This window comes from Anabas testudineus, chromosome 6, assembly GCF_900324465.2.
Source record: "Anabas testudineus chromosome 6, fAnaTes1.2, whole genome shotgun sequence".
NCBI lineage: Eukaryota > Metazoa > Chordata > Actinopteri > Anabantiformes > Anabantidae > Anabas > Anabas testudineus.
In genome coordinates, this window is record NC_046615.1 from 1739174 (window position 1) to 1761230 (window position 22057).

The following is a 22057-nucleotide window of genomic DNA, read 5'->3' on the forward strand; positions in this document are numbered from 1 at the left end:
AAAGTTTTCACCAGACATGATTCTTCAGTTACGTTATTAAAATCACAAATATCCTCATCTCTGTTTGAAGATTTCAAACTCTCTGAATATGCAAATCTTTCGTTTCACTTAAAAGTCCAATTCCAGACAGCAGAAACTAAAGGCTGAATTCATCTCATACATCAGCACCGTGACAATTCAACCTGGGTCCATTCTGGTCTTAATTCACTGCCAGCTGAACTTTAAAACCTAATCCGGACTAATCCTCATCCAAACATGTGGTGTACTGGTGACATCTTGTGGACAAATAGAAAATCACTTCACACTAGTGAGCAACTTTATAAGATCCACTACAATCCAGCCCAGCAGCTCTGCTCTGCCATGAATTCTACTTTTACACAGTTAGAACTTCCCAGTTTTTGTTGAAACTGTCGGAAAGTTAAATATTTGTTGAGACACACTGAAGTGCATGATGTTAACAGGTGATTCTAATGTGTAGGCCCTCATTTATGTAATAAGGGTCTTCTTCACTTGTTTCAGTGGAATATGACAGTATGTCCTAAATACAGAGCCTGGCTCCAACCAGTGATGATGAAGAGGGAAGAGTAAAGGTAGGACTACAAACTACCACAGTGTAGTAGTACTCAGTTACAAGTAATGGTCTTGAATTCAAAGTATTACCTCCAAACATATTTCTCATTGTCATCATCAATATTCACAGTTATTATCACATATCAAATGCTCATTTTAAAATAATTACTGAATTATAGGTACTGATGAGTTGTTGCATTCCTCCCTCATCACAGCTGGTAACAATAGAGCTTAGTTTAACAACTTATCTAATAATTATCATTTGAATTACTCCATGTACAGCTGCGAGGATTGTGACCTTAACACTGGGCTCGATTTTGTCAAAAGATTTGTGATTTTACTGTATTTTGGAATAAATACAGCCACTAGTAACTATCAATGCTGTAAACGCAGTGTAAAAGTAAAAGAACGATATCTGCTACTAACTGTAATGAAGTCAAAGTATGAAGTAGAAGAAAACGTCAAACTTGTACATAACACAGTACTCAAGTGTCCAAGAATTCTGCTTTAGTTAAAGTCACAGAACGTTTCTTATTTACACCAGACCAGCATAACATTTTACAGTGAACATGTCCCAATACAAAATTACAGAATCACTGATTTTGAACTTGCTTCCCATGGTTAGTTTTGGATACCATATATACTGCCGTGTATTACATTTCTCTGTGGTTTGAGCTGAAGCTTAAAACTCCTCCTGACAACATCATCTGGAGGAGTGTTTTCAGATAAGATGTCTCCTAAATGATGACCAAGATGACAAACTTCCATAGTATGATCAACCATGATGTCATCAGAAGCAAAGACTCTTCTGTAAGAAACAGAGATATTTTCATATTCTTATATTTATGTGCTCCCCAAACTCAAACCTAAGATGGAAGTTGCAAATCAGTAAAATCACCCTTTAAGAAAAAACAAAACAGATTCAAGTACACTGAGCTGCTCCTAAGCATGACTCAGACCAAACTGTAGCAACAGAAACAACAACTGGTACAACAAGAGACCCGTGTAATGAACGTGGAGTTAAGTGACCTCGTTCCTGGCTGACGATGTCTGATCGGAGCTTGCTGACGTGTCATGAAAACTTTCTATTTGCTTTGGAGCAACAAGAGCCCTGACGGCCCACTGCAGCCACGATTCCTCAACTCTGAATCGACTGAGGTCCTGCAGATTCTGTCCAGACACCTGGTAGGAGTAGGAGAAGGGACTGCCATCGCTGTGCACTGTGGACGTCTTTCTTGAGATGGCACCTGAAGTTTGATCCCAACTATGACCGCTGTCATCTCTGGCCCCACGCCATGCCTGAGTGTCAAAGAGCCAAGACGGAGGGCTCCCACTGACCTGAGCGTCCTCCTCCCCTGACGGGGTGAGTTGTTCTGGCGTGGTCTCACTTCTCTTTCTCTTTCTCTTTGTCTTACTGTGAGCTCCCTCAAAAATCTCCTCCATGTCCTTCACCAGCGTCTCACTTTCTCGTTTCAAAGCTGGCACACTTTGTTCTGCTGCACGGGTGCGGTGTTCATCCGTGGATGATGATGGAGCAGCAGTTGCACGGGGGCTAGTTGAATCTGGCGGTTTCTGGTACGGTGGAAGGAAGCTCTGCTCTGATGGCTGCTGGACCTCTTTTGAGCTGTGGACAGGAAGTTGCGTGCTGGTTAAGACTGCAGCTTGATCAAGCTTGGGTGTAGCAGCGGAGGGCTTCTCCGGAGAGTGAGCTGGTGATGCTTTGGGGGAAGAATCAGAGGAGGAGGAGGTTTCACATGGTGGAGGAAAAATGTCCCAAGGGTTTGCTAAAGGCCTGATGTCGCTGTCAAGCATCCCTACGACCATGTCCTCGTATAGCGTACAGTCCTCTACAAGAGGAGCTGAGTCCAATTTGCAGCCTCTCTCTGCGACTGCTGGCATGGCTATTTGCCACTCTGCATCATCAACAGATGGCTGTGTGCTGCTTAAAGATTTGCAGACTTGAGGTAAAACTGTCTGTCTGTCCTCAGAGGCAGCACAAAGTCCACTTGGTGTCCTGCTTCCGACATTAGGTGATGCTTGCAGCTGCACAGCTTCTTCCTCTGGCATGACAAGACACTTTATGGGGACACTAAAACTTTTGTCTCCTTTGTATCTGACTCTGTCGACATCCCATCTTGTGACTGCAACTGGGTGGGCTAGTGCTGGGGTGAAAGTTGATGTGGAGGGTTGTGGGCTCATGGCACGGCTCCTCTTTACCATCAGCCTCTCCTGAACATCCTGCAGTACAGCCTGCAGACAGTCGTGCTGCCACTCACCCAGCAGCTCTGACAGATCAAACCCACACTGGCTCTTCTGAGAGTCCTCTGCCCCCAGCAGGGCCCTCCACGCCTCAACGATCTTCAGCCTGACTGAGGGCAACGTTGTGCAGCAAGGGGTGCTGCTTTTAACTGGACCGGCTGCAGTCGTAGCCAGTTCTCCAACTGATAAAAAGAATCTGCATTTCGTCTGTTCGGGGGCCATGCTGAACTGCAGCCGGTAGTCCTGAATGCAAACCGTGGTGTTCACCAGGCTGGTGAAACACTCGCGGTCCTCCTGCTCCTGAAGATGCTCCCAGGCTGATGCAGTGAGAACGGCGGGGATCTGGAGGACGCCGTCGGACAGGAAGAGGATCCCTGTGGGGCCCTCGGAGCTCTGAGCCTGGGATTGAGACATCTGACCCACCCCGATGATATGAGCCTTCAGCCGGCCGCTGCTGCTGTTCCCCTCCTGACCGTCATAGTTCAGGATCAGCTGCTCGATCCAGGGAGACAGTTTGTTTCGAGGGGGTCGAGGCATATTTGTAGTTTTTAAACTGTGCGTCTTTAGCTTTGTTCCGACAGGCAAACATTGACTTAGCTCTGTGGTTCCTCCATCACAACACCACCAAGAGAGCTGAAAAACAAACGTCACATGAGTTACAGATCTTTAGAAAACTCTACCGATGTAACATGACATTATTGTTACATGTTACATGGAAACTTTGCTAAAACTCGCACATTGTTGATTTTTCTACTAACGTTACGCAGATCGAGCAACTTTTCGTTCTTAGCGAGCGATAGTTAGCATAGACGTAATGTAGCGTTCCGTATAATATGTAACCGTGAATTAGCATGAAATCAGCCCAGTCTATGTTAGAAATCAATGAAATGACCTTGATGTAATGTTGCACAGAGCAGATTAATATTTCTCCTCGTTCAAAGTTATGGCGGCAACAGTGAAGCTACTTCAAGTTAGCGACAGATAACCAACCACGAACAGAATGAAGCGAGGCTTCCTGCAAATTAGAATCGTCTTAGTCTGGTATGACAATTATTACATACGCTGAAAAAAAGACTTGCTCATTCATCATCACATGCTCCTGCTATTGGGTCAGTGTATATTACTAAAAACATTTAATCATTCCATTTGATTAAAGTGAAGTAATTACCGTTAGCTGTTGCTCATACCGGAAATACTGTTCACTCGTATTCTTGATCGCTTTACATTGGCAGGTTGGTTCTGCCTCGTTCCACTTCGCTTTTCATCTGACTTGTTCTTGGACTTGTTTGTTCTGTTTTCAAATAATGAAAATCTAAAGAAGAGAAATTCGTTTACTTTGCAAATAAATGTTACATCAATCGTTTAAATAGTCAATTCATCTGGTTTGTAGTAATTTATACTCAATTCTGTAAAGGCACAGGTCGCTAACAAAGTAATAGGACGCTATTTATCGCTTCGCTAATGCTACATTCAGGTGCCAGATGAACTCCACGGTAAAAACGGCTCTGAAAACAAATTACGTGTTGAAGCTATTTTATTAATCTATTGTATTGGTTATTGGTGAGTGTTGCTCACAGACTGTCATCTTACGTAAAGGAATATATTTATTGATAATTTGCATCTGGATATTAAACCCATATAACTATCACATTTAAATAGGAAGTCGTCGTCACTATATTTCCTGAATGCAGCACGGTTCATGTTTTCACGTTGACTTGCTACATTCTCGCTGCTCTAAATGTTGCTCATTAGGTTCAAGCTGTGCACATAAAGAAAGACAAGCGCATTTTGTAGTGTCAAGGTAAGGCATAAAATAAATCAAGTTGAACTGGTAACTGGAGAAACACGGCATCACTTTGAACCTTTGTAAACACAGTGCAGAGCTCACGCCTATGTGACTGTTTAGGGAACATTAGCTGTCTCAGTTTGGAAGTGATTTCAAACAAACAACAACAAACGACCACATCGTTAGCAATCTTTGAAGCTCGCCACCGCCATTAGAACGCATTTTTATAGGGAATGTCGACATGTCGCTTGTTTTGCTAGGAGTCCACCCTTTACTGGACACTATCACCCGCTGCTTCGCCAAACCTAATATAGAAATCTGCTAATTTAAGAAGTTTCCATCCGGTGCGGTTCTGTAAGCAGCTGTCACAAGGCGAGTGATTCGTCCTACGAATCTTCAGGTTCCCACCATGTTCGGCACACAAGCGATTCAGTAAACAGAGGAATTCAGCTGTATGTAGTTAATTGTCCATTACAGGGTGGGTGTGATTCTCTGGGTGAATCTGTTTTCCTGTCAGTATGTGTGTGACCCCAGCCTCCCCGAGTGGCAGCATTTGTTCTACTGGACTGACCTTGGCTCACTCAAAGAGTGTTGTTGTAGATGACTAAAAATGTTTTCTGATCATTTATGTTAAGTCTTAACATGTTCTGTTCCCAATGTGTCAGTGAGCCCGGAGGGATTTTAAGGAGTGAGAAGCCCTTGATCGGGCTGTCACAAGCCTAGACATGCCCTATTCTGGATCAAGTGAACCTGGTTCCAAGGTTTCGGACCCACAGCATTCACAGAAACTCCTCAGGGTCCTTCGCACCTTCTGGCAGGAGCACAGTTTCCATGATGCACTGCTGGTGGTGGATGGAGAGGAACTTCCTGTCCAGAAAAACATCCTGGCTGCTGCTAGCCCTTACATCAGGTCAGTGAGGCCGGCAGTGTCCATCATTTGCCCGTGGACCTTTAGAAATCTGACCAGCTGTTGTCTTTGGCTGGTTTTCAAGTTTTAATATTCATGTTCTGTCATATTCAGTTGTGTTAATGATTTTGCGTTAGGACCAAGCTGAACTATAATCCTCCAAAACAAGACGGATCTATGTACAGAATTGAGCTGCAGGGAGTTTCTATGGCCATCATGAGACAGATCCTGGACTACATCTTTAGCGGTGAGGTGAGTGTGGAGGCTTTAAAAAGCAAAGCTTAGGTTTTAGGTGTGGTACCCATATGTAATTGTTTCCTGCTTATCCTAGTACATTGTTGTGTCCCTACCTGCATTTGTGTGTGTCTCTGCCCTTCAAACACAGATCACTTTGAGTGAAGAGACCATCCAGGACATGGTGCAGGCGTCCGACCTGCTCCTCATTACTGACCTCAAGTCCCTGTGCTGCCAGTTCTTAGAGAGCTGCATCACTGCAGAGAACTGCATTGGCATCCGCCTCTTCTCTCTGCACTACTGCCTTTACCACGTCCACTATGCTGCCACCGAGTTCTTGCAGACACACTTTCGAGATGTGGCGCTCACCGAGGAGTTCAGGGAGCTGCCCCCCGACAGGCTCTGCGAGGTGCTTTCCACAGAGAAGCTGAACGTTGGCAACGAAAAGCATGTGCTGGAGGCTGTAGTCCGATGGTTTGCACATGACCCAGAGGATCGCAGGGTGGGTAACGCTTCATTCAGGTTCAGTGAGGGCAAAAGAGAGATTATAAGAAGGACTATTCACCTGAACTGGTCTAATTTAATCACATTTAATTAGTATTGTAGCTGAGTTCAAAGTAAATGTGGAGCTTTTTAAGTCAAAGTTAATAAAGGGTAGATCCACACTTTGGTTTGGTATCACAACACTGTGTATGATAATGTGTCAGTCAGTCAGTCCATGTTTAATTATTTACACTCTTTTCTGTTGTGTGTAAACCTGCAGCCACTAGATGGCAGTGTTGTACAGGAAGTTACCTTTTTTGCTCATACTCATATTATGCACATTGTGGCAGTGTGTTCTTTATATTACTTTTTTAAATTTTCATAAAATTAAAAAACGTTTTCAAGGATTTAAAAAAGCTTAAATCCAGTCCTATTAGCAGCTACAAAACTGGCATAGAGTGAGACAGAACCAAGGGAAGTGAATGATATTGTTGCATTTGCTGAATGGAGAGAGCACTACAAATAAATGCTAGTGTGTCTAGATTTCTGGTGGATGTGTAAACGAGCAAACTTTTCCCAACTTGTTCACTAAATGACTGTAATAATGTTTCAGTGTTGTGTTTGTGTTAGGTGACTCTTCTGTCCTCTGTATTTGCAGGTGCACATGAAAGAAGTGATGTCTGCAGTATGGCTGCAGGGCCTGGACACGAGTTACCTGAGAGAGCAGGTAGTGAAGTTCTCTCCATTTAGATGTCGGCCTTTGGTACCTAATTTAGATTAAGTTGTAGTCTTTTTAAAAAAAAAAAAAAAAGAATTTAGTTTGTTTGTAGTCAACAAAACTATACAGTAATACATTTGAATGCGTTTTTTATAAATGTATATATTGTTCTATAATGCTGTAATAAAATATTTGACTATTTCAGAACTAAACCGTACATAAAACAAAGGCAACCGTAGCAAACACTACAAAGCAAATTTGAAATGAAAATAAAAATGTGATAAAACCAACAGGACCTGTGAGGGAAAAGTCCCCTTAGTTACTATACCCACAGATCCACCAAACTGCACTGCAAACTACTGTTTCATTGTAAATAAATGTTCGCCAATAAATATTTTTTGTTGTACTGTCAGTAGCTAACATAGTGGCTGGACAGTGTAGTGGTAACATCGCCACCCTGCATGCCTTATGTCTTCCTTGAGTGTCAATTTGGACTTCTGCTAAAAATGACTAAAAGTAAATGGAATCTTGGTGTGTGTTGCGTGCTATCCCATCAGGCCATGGGGGAGCCACTGATGAGAGAGGTGATCAGAGAGTACTGTCAGCCCGTGCTGGGTGATGGTCAGTTACAGGGTGCTGCTCTTCTCGCTGCCTTCAAACCCAGAGGTTACTCAGAGTGTATTGTTATTGCTGGAGGAGAGGATCGCAAGTGAGTCCACCATCTCCAGTTTTTTCAGTTGATATTCTGTTTGGACTTTATGTCAGGCCCTGCGTTTATGATTGACTTTGAAACTGCAAAGAGGCTTTTCTGTCATTAGTTTAAATTTAATTTATGTTATGAGGAATTGCCTTTATAAAGGAACTTGATCTCTTTTTGTTATGTGTGTGTGTTTGAATGAATGAGGCTCAAGACAGTTTTGTCCTTCAGTGACAATGTGAAATGTCACATTTAGAGGAAGAGGTTCAGTTAGTGCTGAGTTCACCTAAATCACACCAGCGACTCACATCCTGCGTGGTCTGATGGTTTTCATCCTGCACAGAACCAGGAAGCCGACTGCTGAGACCCGCTGCATGTGTCCGCTCTACGACAGCAACAGACAAGCCTGGATCAAGCTGCAGCCTATGAGTGTTGCTCGTGTCAGCCACGGGGTGGTCGCTGCCGGTCAGTGTCGGGCTCCGGCCAGGAAACTCATGCACCCTGTGTCATGAATGATTTGAACAATGATTCTTTCATCAAGTTCAACTTAAGAGAGTTCCTCTTTAGTAAAGCAGTGAAAATGACAAGTCAAGCTCATGCTTAAGTCACTGCTGACAATATGTTTCCTGTCTGTTAGAGGGTTTTCTTTTTGTGATGGGAGGAACAGATGAGCACAACACAGTCCTGGACAGTGGGGAGAAATACGACCCTGATTCTAACACTTGGAGCCCCATACCCCCAATGCTTCAGGTATACTCACCTCTACCCACAACCACACTACTCCTGAGGTTTTTCAGCAGTCTATAAACAGCTGAGTGATCATTTCACTTTGTCTCTTTTTTCCCCTCATATTTTATTAGCAGTTAAACCTCACCAGCAGTTCTGTCTATTAAATAGAAACTGAAGATATGACAAGTTGTTTCTCCAGCCATGTTACAGTAAATGTTGTCACTTCCTTTGGATAATTTCCCTTCTTAAACAGTAGGTGTCATTAGTGCTGCAACACAGGTTCAGTCTCAGCCCTTGTTAACACCAACAGATTTGATACCAACTCCCAGTCACATTCTCTAGAGAGAGAAGTGATGTAATTTACATTTACAGTTGAGTAAATGTGTATATGTATTGTTGAGCACTGTAAACTGTGCTAATATATTAACATCTGACTTCAACATGTTATTCATCCATGCATGAGCTACACTCCCCTCGTATTGTGAACATGTATTGGAACAGTGAGGCCAGTTCCTTTATTTTTGCAGTAGACTGAAAGTATTTGGATTTGACTTCAAGAGATTAATAATAATAATGTTCAGCTTTTATTTCAGGTGGTTAGGTCTGGATCTGATACAACTTAGACGATTGCACCTTTTGTTTGAACCCATGCGTCTTTTCATATGAGCAAATGTATTGAAACAGATTAAAAGAGATTAAAGTAAATACCACTTAATATTTAGTTGTAAATCCTTTGCTTGCAATAAGTGCATCAAGCCTGTGATCCACTGACATAACCAAACTTTTGCATTCTTCTTTTTCCATGCAGAAAGAACTTTGCAGACTGATTTTAATCCAACCGAGTGCAGCTGTTGTAAGAGTGTTAATGTTATGATAGTTTATAAGATGGTATAAAATATAGTCATCTTGAATATCAGAAACAGTGTCAGAGACAGAGAAGCAAAAGGGAGAGTCACAAACTGAAATGAAGGTGTTCCACCTTCAGTTTCTGGGACTGTTTTGATTATCACACCACTATTGTGCACAGGCTCGTCAGAACTTTGGTGTGGTGGAGCTGGATGGTCTGATCTATGTACTCGGAGGAGAGAATGAAGTAACAGAGCTGATCACTGTTGAAGTGTTTGACCCTCACTTCAGTACCTGGAAAATGCAGACCAGTATGACCATGATCCGCAAGGTAACAACAAGCGTCCATATAATAATCACAGGACGGCAGAAGATGTTAGAAAGTAGACAACTGGGACGATGCATCAGTAAACTTTATTGATCAGTTTAATGTTGTAGATTACATTTATGGTATGATTGTGTAAAAGGGCTGTAGAATCATTGTTGTTAATAATGTGGAGAGCTCTTGTTGAAGCCTAGTGTGAACCACTCACATTGAACAGTGTGGCAGCATCCCCCTCTTAAAGCGTTTGAGCAAGGCTCATCCTTCAAACCGTTTAGAAAAGGCCAATGCCACAGGGCTGGGCGCAGTAGAGGACTGTAGATTGACTTTGTGTCTCACGCTGCTGCTAGCTGGATTCCCGAAACCTGTATGTGAGTATGTTGTTGGGTAACATGTATTAACATGAGTTATTATTACACATTATGAGTTGTCGTTTCCTTCAGGTCGGGTGCTACGCCTCCATGAACAAGAAGATCTATGCCTTAGGGGGGGGGCTCCTACGGGAAACTGTTTGACTCTGTTGAATCCTTTGACCCCAAAACCCAGCAGTGGACTGGCCTCTGTCCTCTAAAAGAGAGAAGGTACTATAGACACATCCTGTGACGGTATCAACTGTTGTGGTCTGAGCAGAATGAAAGAAAGAGGAGCGAGTTTATGATTTGATCAGCCGACATACAAGCTGCTAAAGTTTTATTTTTCTCACATTATGATGTTATCTTTTCTCATTACATTTAACTTCAACCAGTGTTTCACAACAGGAAATGAAACATGCATATATGGTCATGGTTACCCTCCTGTCAGTTTCAGTTTTATTTTGACATCCCTCTGACAGCACAGTCATATGGACATGTCATGACGCCACTCAGGAGACTGAAGTAGCTCTAACTGAGGAATTAAGTAACTTTTGTCTTTCAGTTGCTGTATCTCTTTATTGTACCATTTTGACACTATGACACTATGGAAAATACGTTGAAATCCAGCCAGTGTGTCTGCTGAGTCCTTATCATACAGCAGTTCTGTTTTGACAGCACCTTCAAACTAAATGGCAACTTGTAACACTACCTTTTGATTTTATTCCTAAAGCATATGAGTTTTTTTTTTTTTTGTTAAATCCCATACAGAGATCTAAACCAGAAATGACTTGTATCTATTCATCACGTAGCATGTTTTAATCCTCAACCTGAGTTTTGTACTATAGAGATTTAAAGCTCTTGAATGTAGCTTCTTAATGACCATGTTTGTCTTTTCTGAATTAGCCATTTCTTGTCAGTACTGGCCTCCTCATTGTCAGATAACAGCTTATACGTCCATACGATGTTGCGTACGTCACATACATACTTCCGCTTATGTGATATGGCAGGAACAGCACAACATCAGGATGTTATTCGTATTACTCACACCTATCTCTTAAAATCCCTCTTATTTTTCTATTGAGGTTTGGGTCAGTGGCATGTGGTGTTGGCCAGGAGCTCTACGTGTTTGGTGGAGTCAGAAGCCAAGAGAATGACAACCCCGAGCAAAGACACATGACGACCTGCAAGTCTGAGTTTTACCATGATGAGATGAGGAGGTCTGACTGGAATTATTGCTTACCACGTACTGTGGAATTTACCACATAGCATTTCCTTCATTAGCAGCTGGATTGTGTAAAAGCTGTTTTTCAAAGAGAGTCCTCTTTGATATAAAATGTTAAATACAGTTGCCTGAAAAAGTATGTGAACCTTTTTTTTGCATTATTTGTCATAAAATGTGATCTAATATTCATCTAAGTTGAGATATATTAACAAATATGTGTGTCTAAAATAATAACGTAAAAAATGACCTTTCATCTCTTTATTGGAAACAGCCATAAAAATCTTATAGTGCTAGTGAAAAAAGTATGTGACGCTTTAGCGCCATATTCTGTGGATGTTCTTTTTAATAAGCAACGGCCTTCTTCATGGTGTCCTGCTATAGACACACTGCTTGTTCAATGTTTTACATGCTGTAGACTTATGAACACAGATGTTAGCCAGTTCCAATGATCCCTTCAAATCTTTAGCTGTCACTCTTTGTTGTTTCTTTACCTCATGAATTAATACCTTTATTTGACTGGTCACCCACTTCTTGGTAGAGTAGCCACAGTCCCAAAGTGTTTGTTAATATTCTTATACGACGAAGATCAGATCACTTTTTTTTGCCAAATTAATGCAAAAAACTATGAAGTTCACATACTTTTTCTTGCCACTACCTGTTTTCAGATTAAATAGATTAAAGGACAGTGGGGGTGTGTTTTTCATTCCAAACGTCATTTGGTAGAGATTCTCCAAAGTGGAAACAAAATGTTCAAACATTTGTCTTCAGCATATTCTAAAATCTGAGAATCAAGAAACTATTAATAATACTAAACATACAGAAGTGCTGTGTGTGTTTTTGTCTGAGATCATGTATGTGGTATGATGGATGCAGGTGGATGTTCCTGGATGACCAGAATCTGTGTATCCAGACCAGCTCGTCCTTCGTCTATGGTGCTGTGCCAATCGGAGCCAGCATCTATGTGGTGGGAGACCTGGACACGGGTCTGTAAAAAGAACCATTCAAAAGAGATGTTATGGTGTTACAGCAGTGTTCGTATTTAAATGTGTAATGCTGCTGTTTCCTGTGTACAGGCACGAGCTTCGACTACATCCGGGAGTTTCGCCGCAGCACTGGGACATGGCATCGCACAAGACCTATGTTATCCAGTGACCTCTCCAAAACCGCTTGCGCCGCCCTACGTATTGCCAACTGTCGACTCTTCCGTCTTCAGTTGAACCAGGGCATGTTTCCAATCAGAGTCTGACTTCAGGACACCAGTGAGCCTGTGTCAGCACCATACTCCTTCATGTTTGCACACTGGTACTGTACCTCTGTAAGTCTGGGTTTAGGGATTTTATTAGCAGCAAGTATTATAACCGCTAGGTGTTGAGGATTGTTGCTTTCCGTTCAGGGTTTTACACTCCAGACCCTTTTTCACAGACATACAGTTTAAAGTCAGAAGATTTTTTTAACATTATAGGTTTTATGACTATTTTATTATTAACTTTAATATTTTTTCTTTTAGAGTGGGAACTGATTGTTTTTTGCCTTTTAATTTTATTGGACATTTTTCATTTATAATGTTCACAGGTGATCTGCTGTTTGGTGAGGGGTTTAACTCTAATAATTTAACTAACATATTATTCACCACATGAGGAATTATGAAAACGTTACCAAAACGATTGTGGTGCAGTTTGCCTCTTGGGATCTATTATACTGTTTGGTGGTGTGTTCTTTGTTGTTCGCGCTTATGGCCCAATGTAAACAACATCAACTTTTGTCCACATATGTGCAGCAGCTGTAGGAGAGGTGAAGGGTAGTAATTCTTTCAGTTATCTAAATCTTAGGTGGGAAGTCTCTCTTAGAATGCAAGAGCAAAAGGATGTTTTTCTCAACTAGTGACAGTCTCGGTCGAGACCAGAACACAAGATAAGACATACCGTCACGCAAAATCAGTGATCTCACATGTACAGAAAGTCGTGTGAGGCTGTCATAGAGCCATACAGCCCACAGAGGGACGAGGAAGTCAGGGTGGATGAATGCTTGAAATCCTGTGACTTCTAACACGAGACACTGTTACTGTTTCCTGCTGATGTACAGAGTTTGTTTCTTTTACCTGGGACCATGCTGCTTAGCCTCTGATAACCAAGAAATCACTTTTTTAACCATGACAATGAAGGTCACCTTCCGCTTTAGGAATATAATCATTTAAGCCCCAGCCATGGTCTTTCCTCAACCCAAATCAGAAAAAGGGTTTGGATTATATTTGTTATATTATATAGACCATTACACATGGCCTGTGTTGTTTGATTTGGAGGAGTGTCACAATAGCAGCTGCCAGAGCTCTAAATCAGTCATTAACGGACAAAATTAACCACATTTTTCCTTTTTTCTTGTCACTTTTGTCCTGAACAATCCAAAAACACAGTGTGTGGGGATCATAGCTATAACTGGGAACACTCCAACCTACAGATTCAAACCTGCAGCTATACGGCACATCATGTATTCACATTCATTTATTTTTTTAAGATCATTTTTGGCAGAGATTGACAGTGGAGAAGCAGTTAGAATACATGGACAGCAAGCACACTAACTATAAGGCTACCAGTGGGCTTCAAACTGTTGAGGAGGAATGTTGAGGAAAATGGTTACATTAAAAAAACATAATATTTGTATTGATCAGAGGATGGATTCTCCACAAAAGCTATAACACTAGTAAGAAACAGTCACTGCGGAACCTGTTTTCTGCATTAAGTCCTTTACTGATAACCGCCCAGGACACAACTTGCACATTTCCAAAACTGAATGTTTGTTCATCTGAGCACAAACACTTTCCTTGATTTTCAACTTTTCTGGCTGACTGAGCTGTCTGGGTTCAGCCTGTTCACAAACAGACGTTGCAGTGAGTTACAGTCTTGAGTTGCTGGATGAGTGTCTGCCTGCGTGACTTCTGACCTGACTTTCCTGTTAGTACAGTTTTGGCCCCTTTTGGCCCTTGACCCCATTTGTTCTGTGTGAGTTACAGCTGCTGCAGCTCAGGGGCAGCACACTTAAAGTAGACCCAAACATATGGAGAGCCATCATACATCACACAGAGACAACCCAAAGTTGAAACGTGGGGTTGGCTGGTAGAGTAAAGTAAAAGTACACTAAATTAAATTGAAAATGAAAAACAGAGAAAATGGCTCCATTAGAGTCAGTGTAATACACCTCCTCTATAACAAATGTGAAGACACCATTACCAAACAGCCCTCCTCACCAAAGTTAAAACTGTTCAACTTAGAGAGACAGCATCTTGTTGCTGAAGTTTTGTCACCATCAGTATGAACTAATACACTGGCTCAGCACAAAACTCTTTTTTGTACTTGGATTATAATTATAACTTATGAGTTGACTGTGATCCAGAACTGTTTGTTGTCTGGGGAGAGTTATTTATAGAAGGTAAGAGACATACAGTAAACTGGTCAATTCAAATAGACAAAGTTGTGCATGCTATCACAAAGGGCCTGACGACCTAGCAAACATCAGGCCCTTTCTCTTTTTCACGAACCTGACAGCATCTGAATGTGTCGGCTTCATGTTCAACTGAGCACTCCTGTAAACTCATTGTAAATGTAGCTACAGCGATCTAGTAACATTTCTGCATAAAATTTCAAAACCGCACAAATCTGAATCATAGCTGTAATATAGGATCTGGATACGAGCTTAAAACACTGGCCCTAAGTCATCTGATGGTTGCTCAGTGGTGCATAGGACAACAGTAGTTCTCATTCTTCTGGATCCCAGTCTTATAAATTACTTGGATGGATCTCTCCATCAACATTGCGGTTATGTTAAAGAGGGGACATGAGTGGCATTAAAGAATGACTTCACATTTTTTAAAGTGTTAAAATCTTGAAACAACAGCCAGGTGCCCTTATAAACACTGAAACAGGTTTTACTTGCTGTAATCATTCCCCCTGTTAGTGCAGGCCTTTAAGAGATCCCTCCAAAACAAAAACTATCTAGTGTGTGTATGTAACAGGACCAAAATCCACTAAAAAGGCTTTAAAATGTTAATCTAAAGACAAAATCAGGCAGATATCCACCTGTTTTGGTTAGACCGCCATAAAAACTCTTGAAGAGTTCAAAGTAGCCTGAACCCCAGTTTGTTTGTATCATTACTGTATGAAAATAGTTCATTCTCCTCATTTGCCGTTACTAATCATCCCAGCTGAAGCTCAGCTATCAAGACAAACTTAACACAGCTGACGGTGTTAACATTAGGTAACAACAGGCTTCAAGTTCTTCTTTTTCCTGCTGTAAAGGCTTTGTTTTTATATTATGTGAAACAGTGAAAGGTCAGTATTGCCATTGTTTCACACAATTTCATGAAGCTCATCATCACTGTCAGAACCCTAAAATCCATCCTGACTGTGAACACTCAGCTTCCTTGTTTCTGGGTAGACACTCGACATTTCATTGGGTCTTATCTTTCACAGTAAATACTACATAAGGTTTGCGAGCTGCTACGTGCTTGGTTCTCACACTTTAAAACCTTCTATGTCACTTGAACACTTTGTAAGGACAGCAGTCTCAACTAACACAGATTTTATCAAATCATGTGATGAAAGATGGGGAGTAAAACAGTTGATTCAGTTTGTACTTGTCTAGCTCATATGTGAGGAAGTTTTGTAAGATGTTGCACATGAGTGTCATTCATTTACGTCAAAGCAATTAAAACACCAGAGTGGTCAACTATATATCCTCCTTTATTTGTGTGTATTATTTGTTTGGATGTTTGAAGTGCTTATTCTGAAAACCAAGGGTTTTAACTTAAAATCTCTTAGTCATTGTCTTACTGCCCGATTTATATTGGATGATGCAGAAAAATGCTAAACGCTAAAAACATTCGGAACCACTGTTAATATTAATATTTTTTATATGTTGTTTCATATACACTGTTTATAAAAGCTTAATGTAACAGAGGGGGTTGTTAATCTGATTGTGTAAAATTAACAACAGGTGAACTAGAGGGGCAACAATGAGACAACCCCCAACACAGGAATGGTTTTACAGGTAATTACACTACAACACCGGACAGGAACGTCAGGATGTCGAAGACGTTACATGAAACTTTTCAAACTATTTTTATGGCAGTAGGAGATTAGATGGTGGTAAAGTAGCATGTTTATCTGACACCATTATAACTTAGGGACGCTCAATTGTGTCTGCTGCTACCACAGAAGCTCCAGAAGGACATAATACACTGTGTGCACAATTATTAGGCAAGTTGTATTTTTGAGGATATTTTTTTGTTATTGAACAAATACAGTGCTCTCGGTCAATCCAAAATGTTAACAAACCTCATACCTGAATATTTAAGGAAATAAAAGTGAGGTTTTGGCTTTCTTATAATATCTATGTGTGCACTATCCAACTAAATAAAAATAAAAAAAAAATGTCCCATGTCACTTGTTTATTTCCATCTCTTGAAATTTTGAAAACCATAAACAACTCAAAATGTACAAATAAACATTGCTAACATTGAAAGTCAGGGACCAATATAGCCGCCTTTCTTTTAAATAACAACCATAAGCCTTCCTGTCGGTAGGAGTCTGTGTAGCCTCCCAGACACTGTTCAGAGAGGTGTATTGTTTTCCTTCATGGTAAATTGCTCGTTTAATACGGGGCCACAGGTTCTCAATAGGTTTTAGGCCAGGTGAGGAAGGGGGCCATGTCATTACTCTTTCATCTTTAAGGCCTTTACTGGCTAGCCACACAGTGGAATACTTTGACGCATGCAAAGGAGCATTGTCCTGCATAAAAATCATGGTCTTGATGCTGAATTTTCTTGTATTGAACTACTGCTTGAAGAAGGTGTTTCCTAAAAACTGTCAGTGGGTTTGGAAGTTGAGTTTGAGTCTATCTTCAATGCCAAAAGGTCCAACTAGCTGATCTTTGATAATACCTGCCCATACCAGTACCCCACCTCCACCTTGCTGGAGTCGAAGTGGAGCTCTGTGCTCATTACTGATCCAACCCTGGGCCCATCCATCAGGCCCATCAAGAGTCACTCTCATCTCATCAGTCCATAAAATCTTTGAAGGAGATTCACATATTACTTAGCCCAGTCTTGAGGTTTCAGCTTATGTGTCTTGTTCAGTGGTGGTTTCAGGTTTCATCTATTAATTTGCTTCTAAATACAGTGACTGGATGCTAAATGCTTTATGTGTAGTTCTTAAATGTGAACATGCTAAAAAGCCAAATTTAGCTCCGAGTAGTGTGTTGGTCAGGGCTTTATATATCTAAAAAGTCTAGACAAGGGATTTACAAAACAAGAATTCCTAGTATCACCATGTTGGAGGTTAAGCAGCTCATATGACCACTCCCAGAAATCCAGCTAACCTAAGTCCTGTGATTAATGTGGGGGTTGGGGAGCACATGGTACTTTGGAATTTACTGTGGAACGTGGTTTACGTTGAGGTACTGCATGTGGTGACAACCAGCTGGATGGTGCCATGCAGAAATCCATCATATGATGATGAATGTTTCTTACCGGACACAACACAAAAACCTCATGTGTCATAGTTTAGGTGACAATATGGTCAATTTTATAAATGAAACTGAAAAAAAAAAAGAAAATGAAATAAACTACTAAAAGTTGAATAAAAATGTAGTGGTATTCTTTTTTCAAATGGCTTAACACATTTTCAAAAGCTTTTCTAAAAAATATATATTTTTTATAAAAGATTTAGGAGTATGAAAAGGTGAAATACAATAAAAGTATGGTAAAATGGTTTGTATACTAATTAGTGATGGTACACAATATACAAAAAATGTCAACAAAGTTACGTTAAAAAGTAGTTAATTAAGTAAGTAAAAAATATAACAAAAAATATACAACTGGTAATTATGATTGTTCAGGATGTTTAACCCTGATTTATTGTTGTCAGATATTTCAGACAATCTTTACAGTATTGCCAAATCATTTAATTAGTCTAGTTCAATGACACATTATATTCTTAGTGCATAGATTTGTTTCCCCTTTAGCTTTTACAGACTCTTAACGCAACAGCGGATTTGCTTGGCATGTTGCAGCTTGCCTCCAAAACAGACCTGGCTGCAGTGCCATCGGCGCTGCAGCAGGAAGACCTCTGCTGATTGGGGATTGCTGGCAGAATGGAAAAAAAGACGAACCTTGAGAAGAACTGTGGGACATCCCAGTGCGAACATGTGAAAACCTCTGAGGTGACGCTGAGGTGGTTGTTGTTGCGAGTTGGGACCCTTGAGATAGGAAGTTGTGAAGCACCTGTTCCCTGGCACTTTTGTTCAGTACGGGCTGCTGCACCAAGCTCCTCCATCCCACTCATCCATGTCTCAACTTCACTCCCTTGGGCTCAGTCTTCGGGAGTTTCATCATGCAGGTTTTGTTCCACTTGCATTAAACAGATAATAGCATGTCCCATGAAGAAGAAGCTAAGATAAGCCATGTTTGACCAAAAGGCCAATGGAAATGGTGAGTTCCCAAATTTGTAAGTAACAACCAGGCAGGTTTTAAAATAACTACTTTAACTACTAACAACTGAGGTAACTACTTTATCGTCTCTCAGTTACTGCTCATCAGCCTGTACCCTTGTTTTACTGTATGCATATGAAAATGGACTTACTGGAAGGTGAGGTAGCTACGAATGCTATGTCAAAGGTCTAATAATATTGCATATTCATCAAAGTCTTTCTGGGGTTTTAACAAATGCATATTTGTTTTCTAAATAAAACAACAATGATCACTTGTATCTCACTTAGTTTAATTAAATTCTGTTTATATATCACCCAATTACAATACAAATCATCTCAAGGCACTTATAATTTAACCATATACTGAATTATATAAAAAAACCAACAACACCACTTGAGCAGCACTAGGCGACAGTGGAGAGGAAGAACTCCCTTTGGAGGTAGCATTCAGATTTGAGCCCACACCAGTTTTCCTTCTTTATGGAGGCAGGCTTGTTAAGCTGCTACTCCCATGTCCACCATTAATACTAGTTAATGATAAAATATTGCTCTATCATAAGAGGAATATTTTGTTCTCATGTAAGCTAAGTGAAGGACTATTTTAAGACCACTTCTCTGTCGTGCTTAAGGAAATTAGGGAGTGAGCTCTCATCTGCTCTGTGTTTAGCCGGGGGTCAGGGTTGAGCTCCTCTGCCACACACACTCAGCTGGCAGCAGGCCAGGGGGCCCGGGAGGAGAGAGGGGAGGGCCCGGGAGGAGAGAGGGGAGCCGCATGGATACATTTTCTCACGTTGACGACAACTACGCTGTGCAACAAACCTTAATGAGCAAAAAGGTCGTACCTACAATCGAGGTGATTGAACTGGGGGGAATGAGCGGAAGCTGTTTCGAACAGTAAGAGAAGCAAAGCTAAGTGTTAACAAACATCATTAGGCATTTCTATTGCAGTGTAATGAGGAATCCTTCAGAAAAACCACAGACTTGCCACTTAGTCAGAGGGAGATTACACATAATTGCAGTCGTCACCACCTCCCACCTGTGTTTGTGGGCCCTCTGTGTAGACATATGCACGGATGGATTTCTTCAATGTGCAATGTTTACATGCTGACAGGAACAATTACTAATACTAATACTAATAATTAAAAATTAGTCTTTAGGGACTTTTGGTGACTGTGTTGTTAGACACTCATTACCATGGATCCAGGGTTGTTTGGACAGCTATGAGCATCAGCTGTTATCACTGCAAAACACAGGGCTGCTGCCAGGGTAGAGGGCAGGAGTGAAGCGTTTCCTCATCTGCCTTATATCATTATTATTTCACAATGACAGCAGGAAGTAAACAGCATACTGCATTCTGGGATAGAATTATTAAAATTAGAGCTGCAACATCTATTAGCATTATGGCTAACATTAAGCTGTTCATCCTGTTTTGTACGTAGCCGACGCGGTTTCAGTGTGTAACCCTCAGCTGTTTGTCTCGTCTTTAGCCTGTTTACTTTCACCTGCCGTTGCAGCACGTTTTCTGTTCCTGCTTTGTGGGACGAACCTGTAGAACCCTCAGTAAGACGTGTTGATCTCAGTCGATGAAGCCTTTCAGATGGAGGCGGACATGTCTTCCAGAACTTAAAGCTACTCCAGTTGATGCTGAACGGCACCTTCAGGAATTAAGTTTCTCTACAGCATCTGAAGGTCGAGTCATGGAAACTAGACTTCTTTCTTGTTAAAAAGTCCAGTTACTGTGACTTAACTTCCAGATAACTTCATCTGGATGACTGAGAATCTTCACCTACATTTCTCTACAGTAATGAACAATTGATCTGACCATGGAAGCCACGTGATACATAACTGGGAGGAAGATATACTAAGATCAGATATACTGCCAAAGCAGATCAAGACTTTGAAAGCAAGGAAAAGGAATATTCTTCAATGGTCATGTTAGTTGCTTGATCTCAACTCAGTGTTTCACTTATTGAATTAAAGAGGGACCCAGAAAGGAGCTACAGTGAAGGGCTGGCAAAGCACCTCCAGGGAGGGAACTCCGAATTTGCTGATGTCCATGGGCTCCAGGCTGCAAAGTGTAAAAAATTGTGGTAATACTTAAAACTATATCACTCTGTCCAAATACTATGAACTTAAAACAAAGCTGAAAGTCTAATGAAAATCGGAATTTGAACTACCAACATATTGTCCATGTATATAAAGATATCTGAATCGAGTATTTTGTCTAGAATATGACTGAATCTGTTGCATTTCAGCAGTATCCAACATATATGGTGGGATATGATACTAAATAACACTAGAACACTAAAAGATGTATTGAAGCAGATTTTCTACTTCTATTGACTCATATCTCTACAGAGACTAACAAAGGCACTGTGTCCTGCAGAATACTGAGTGCATTAAGTATTTAACTCAAAATCTATCAGTATGAACTTGAACTTGTGACCTTACATGTTCATAGTCTTGCAATTTGCAGTACAAATCCTAATTCCTGCTTCGTGTCTGTTACTCTCTCATCTAATTTCTTATGCCTCTGTGACAGTGACATCTGTGGCAAGACACATTATGTTTGCAGGTTCTCAGCAACACCTTGAGGAAATGTCTTGTAAATCTGAACAATGTCCACTTGACCTCAAGGATGAACTGATTAGACTGTGGTGGGTCATAGGTCAAAGTCACTGTGACCTGTCCAACTCAGTATAACTATATCTCTGGGATACCTTGAGGGAATGTCTTTAAATTTAGCACAACTATCATCCTCAAGAATGGACTAGATATTATTGGTCAAAGGTCAAGATAACTGTGACCTTGTCCCATTCTCTTAAACACAATTTTGTTTAAGAGTTTGTACAAATGTGCATGTCAGCTCCAGGTTGATGGGTCCACAGATGCAAACAACAACAATGAGGCTGTGACAATATACAGTAACCTGAAATTGACATGTAAATGCACGCTCAAAGCTCACCATGCATATTTTTTTTTAGGAGAAATTCCCATCAAATCAAAAGATGTTCTTATCCAACATTTTAAAGCTACATAAAACATGGTCTGAAATTAGTTATGTATATTCCATATGGTCCAATTAAACTCCATCTTTGTTTTCCAGCTAGATTTTGAATATATTTCACTATTTCTTGTGGTTATTTTTGTGTGGGTTTCAGCAGTGACTTGGTCGTAGCTGTTAACACTGAAAATGAAGGGAAGAAAAAAAAGCATTATTTTTACATTAACGCAACAGTCTTTGTGTCTGTTCATCTGTTCCACTGAAGCGTATGCTTTATGACCAGATGTGACAGTCAGTGCTTTAGAAAACCCACAGAGTTAACACTTCCTCAGAGATTCCGCATGATAAATATAAATAAACCCCCTAATGTCTGTGTTTAGTGTATCTAACTCACTTTATACGATGATGCTTTTGACAGAAGGATATACAAGCTACATCAATATGATGG

The 22057-nt window shown here is 40.8% G+C and overlaps 2 protein-coding genes across 4 annotated transcripts; one reads left to right on the forward strand and one right to left on the reverse strand.

Moving 5' to 3' along the window:
- Positions 1-1062: 1062 nt before the first annotated feature.
- On the reverse strand, positions 1063-4305 carry acd (ACD shelterin complex subunit and telomerase recruitment factor). Of its 3 annotated transcripts, none has more exons than XM_026365239.1 (2): positions 3998-4305; positions 1063-3462 (listed from the first exon to the last, which is right to left on the reverse strand). In XM_026365239.1, exon 2 carries the CDS (start codon positions 3364-3366, stop codon positions 1591-1593), a length of 1776 nt encoding a protein of 591 aa, XP_026221024.1. In that variant the 5' UTR covers positions 3367-3462; positions 3998-4305; the 3' UTR covers positions 1063-1590. The 3 variants fall into 3 exon arrangements, with proteins under 3 accessions (XP_026221024.1, XP_026221026.1, XP_026221025.1); XM_026365241.1 differs by lacking the exon at positions 3998-4305 and adding an exon at positions 3891-3990; XM_026365240.1 differs by lacking the exon at positions 3998-4305 and adding an exon at positions 3722-3875.
- A 90-nt stretch (positions 4306-4395) lies between these two features.
- On the forward strand, positions 4396-15850 carry gan (gigaxonin). The gene is given in 14 exon segments (XM_026365238.1): positions 4396-4630; positions 5281-5525; positions 5660-5774; positions 5908-6258; positions 6898-6966; positions 7515-7666; positions 7998-8119; positions 8292-8404; positions 9411-9560; positions 9995-10036; positions 10038-10132; positions 10987-11121; positions 12000-12109; positions 12200-15850. Coding segments are annotated over 13 exon segments (1812 nt in total). The 5' UTR covers positions 4396-4630; positions 5281-5340; the 3' UTR covers positions 12373-15850.
- Positions 15851-22057: the final 6207 nt, after the last annotated feature.

What these genes read in the sequence shown, in the direction of transcription:
- acd (XM_026365239.1), bottom strand. Translation starts at nt 3,366, where the DNA reads ATGCCTCGACCCCCTCGAAACAAACTGTCTCCCTGGATCGAGCAGCTG.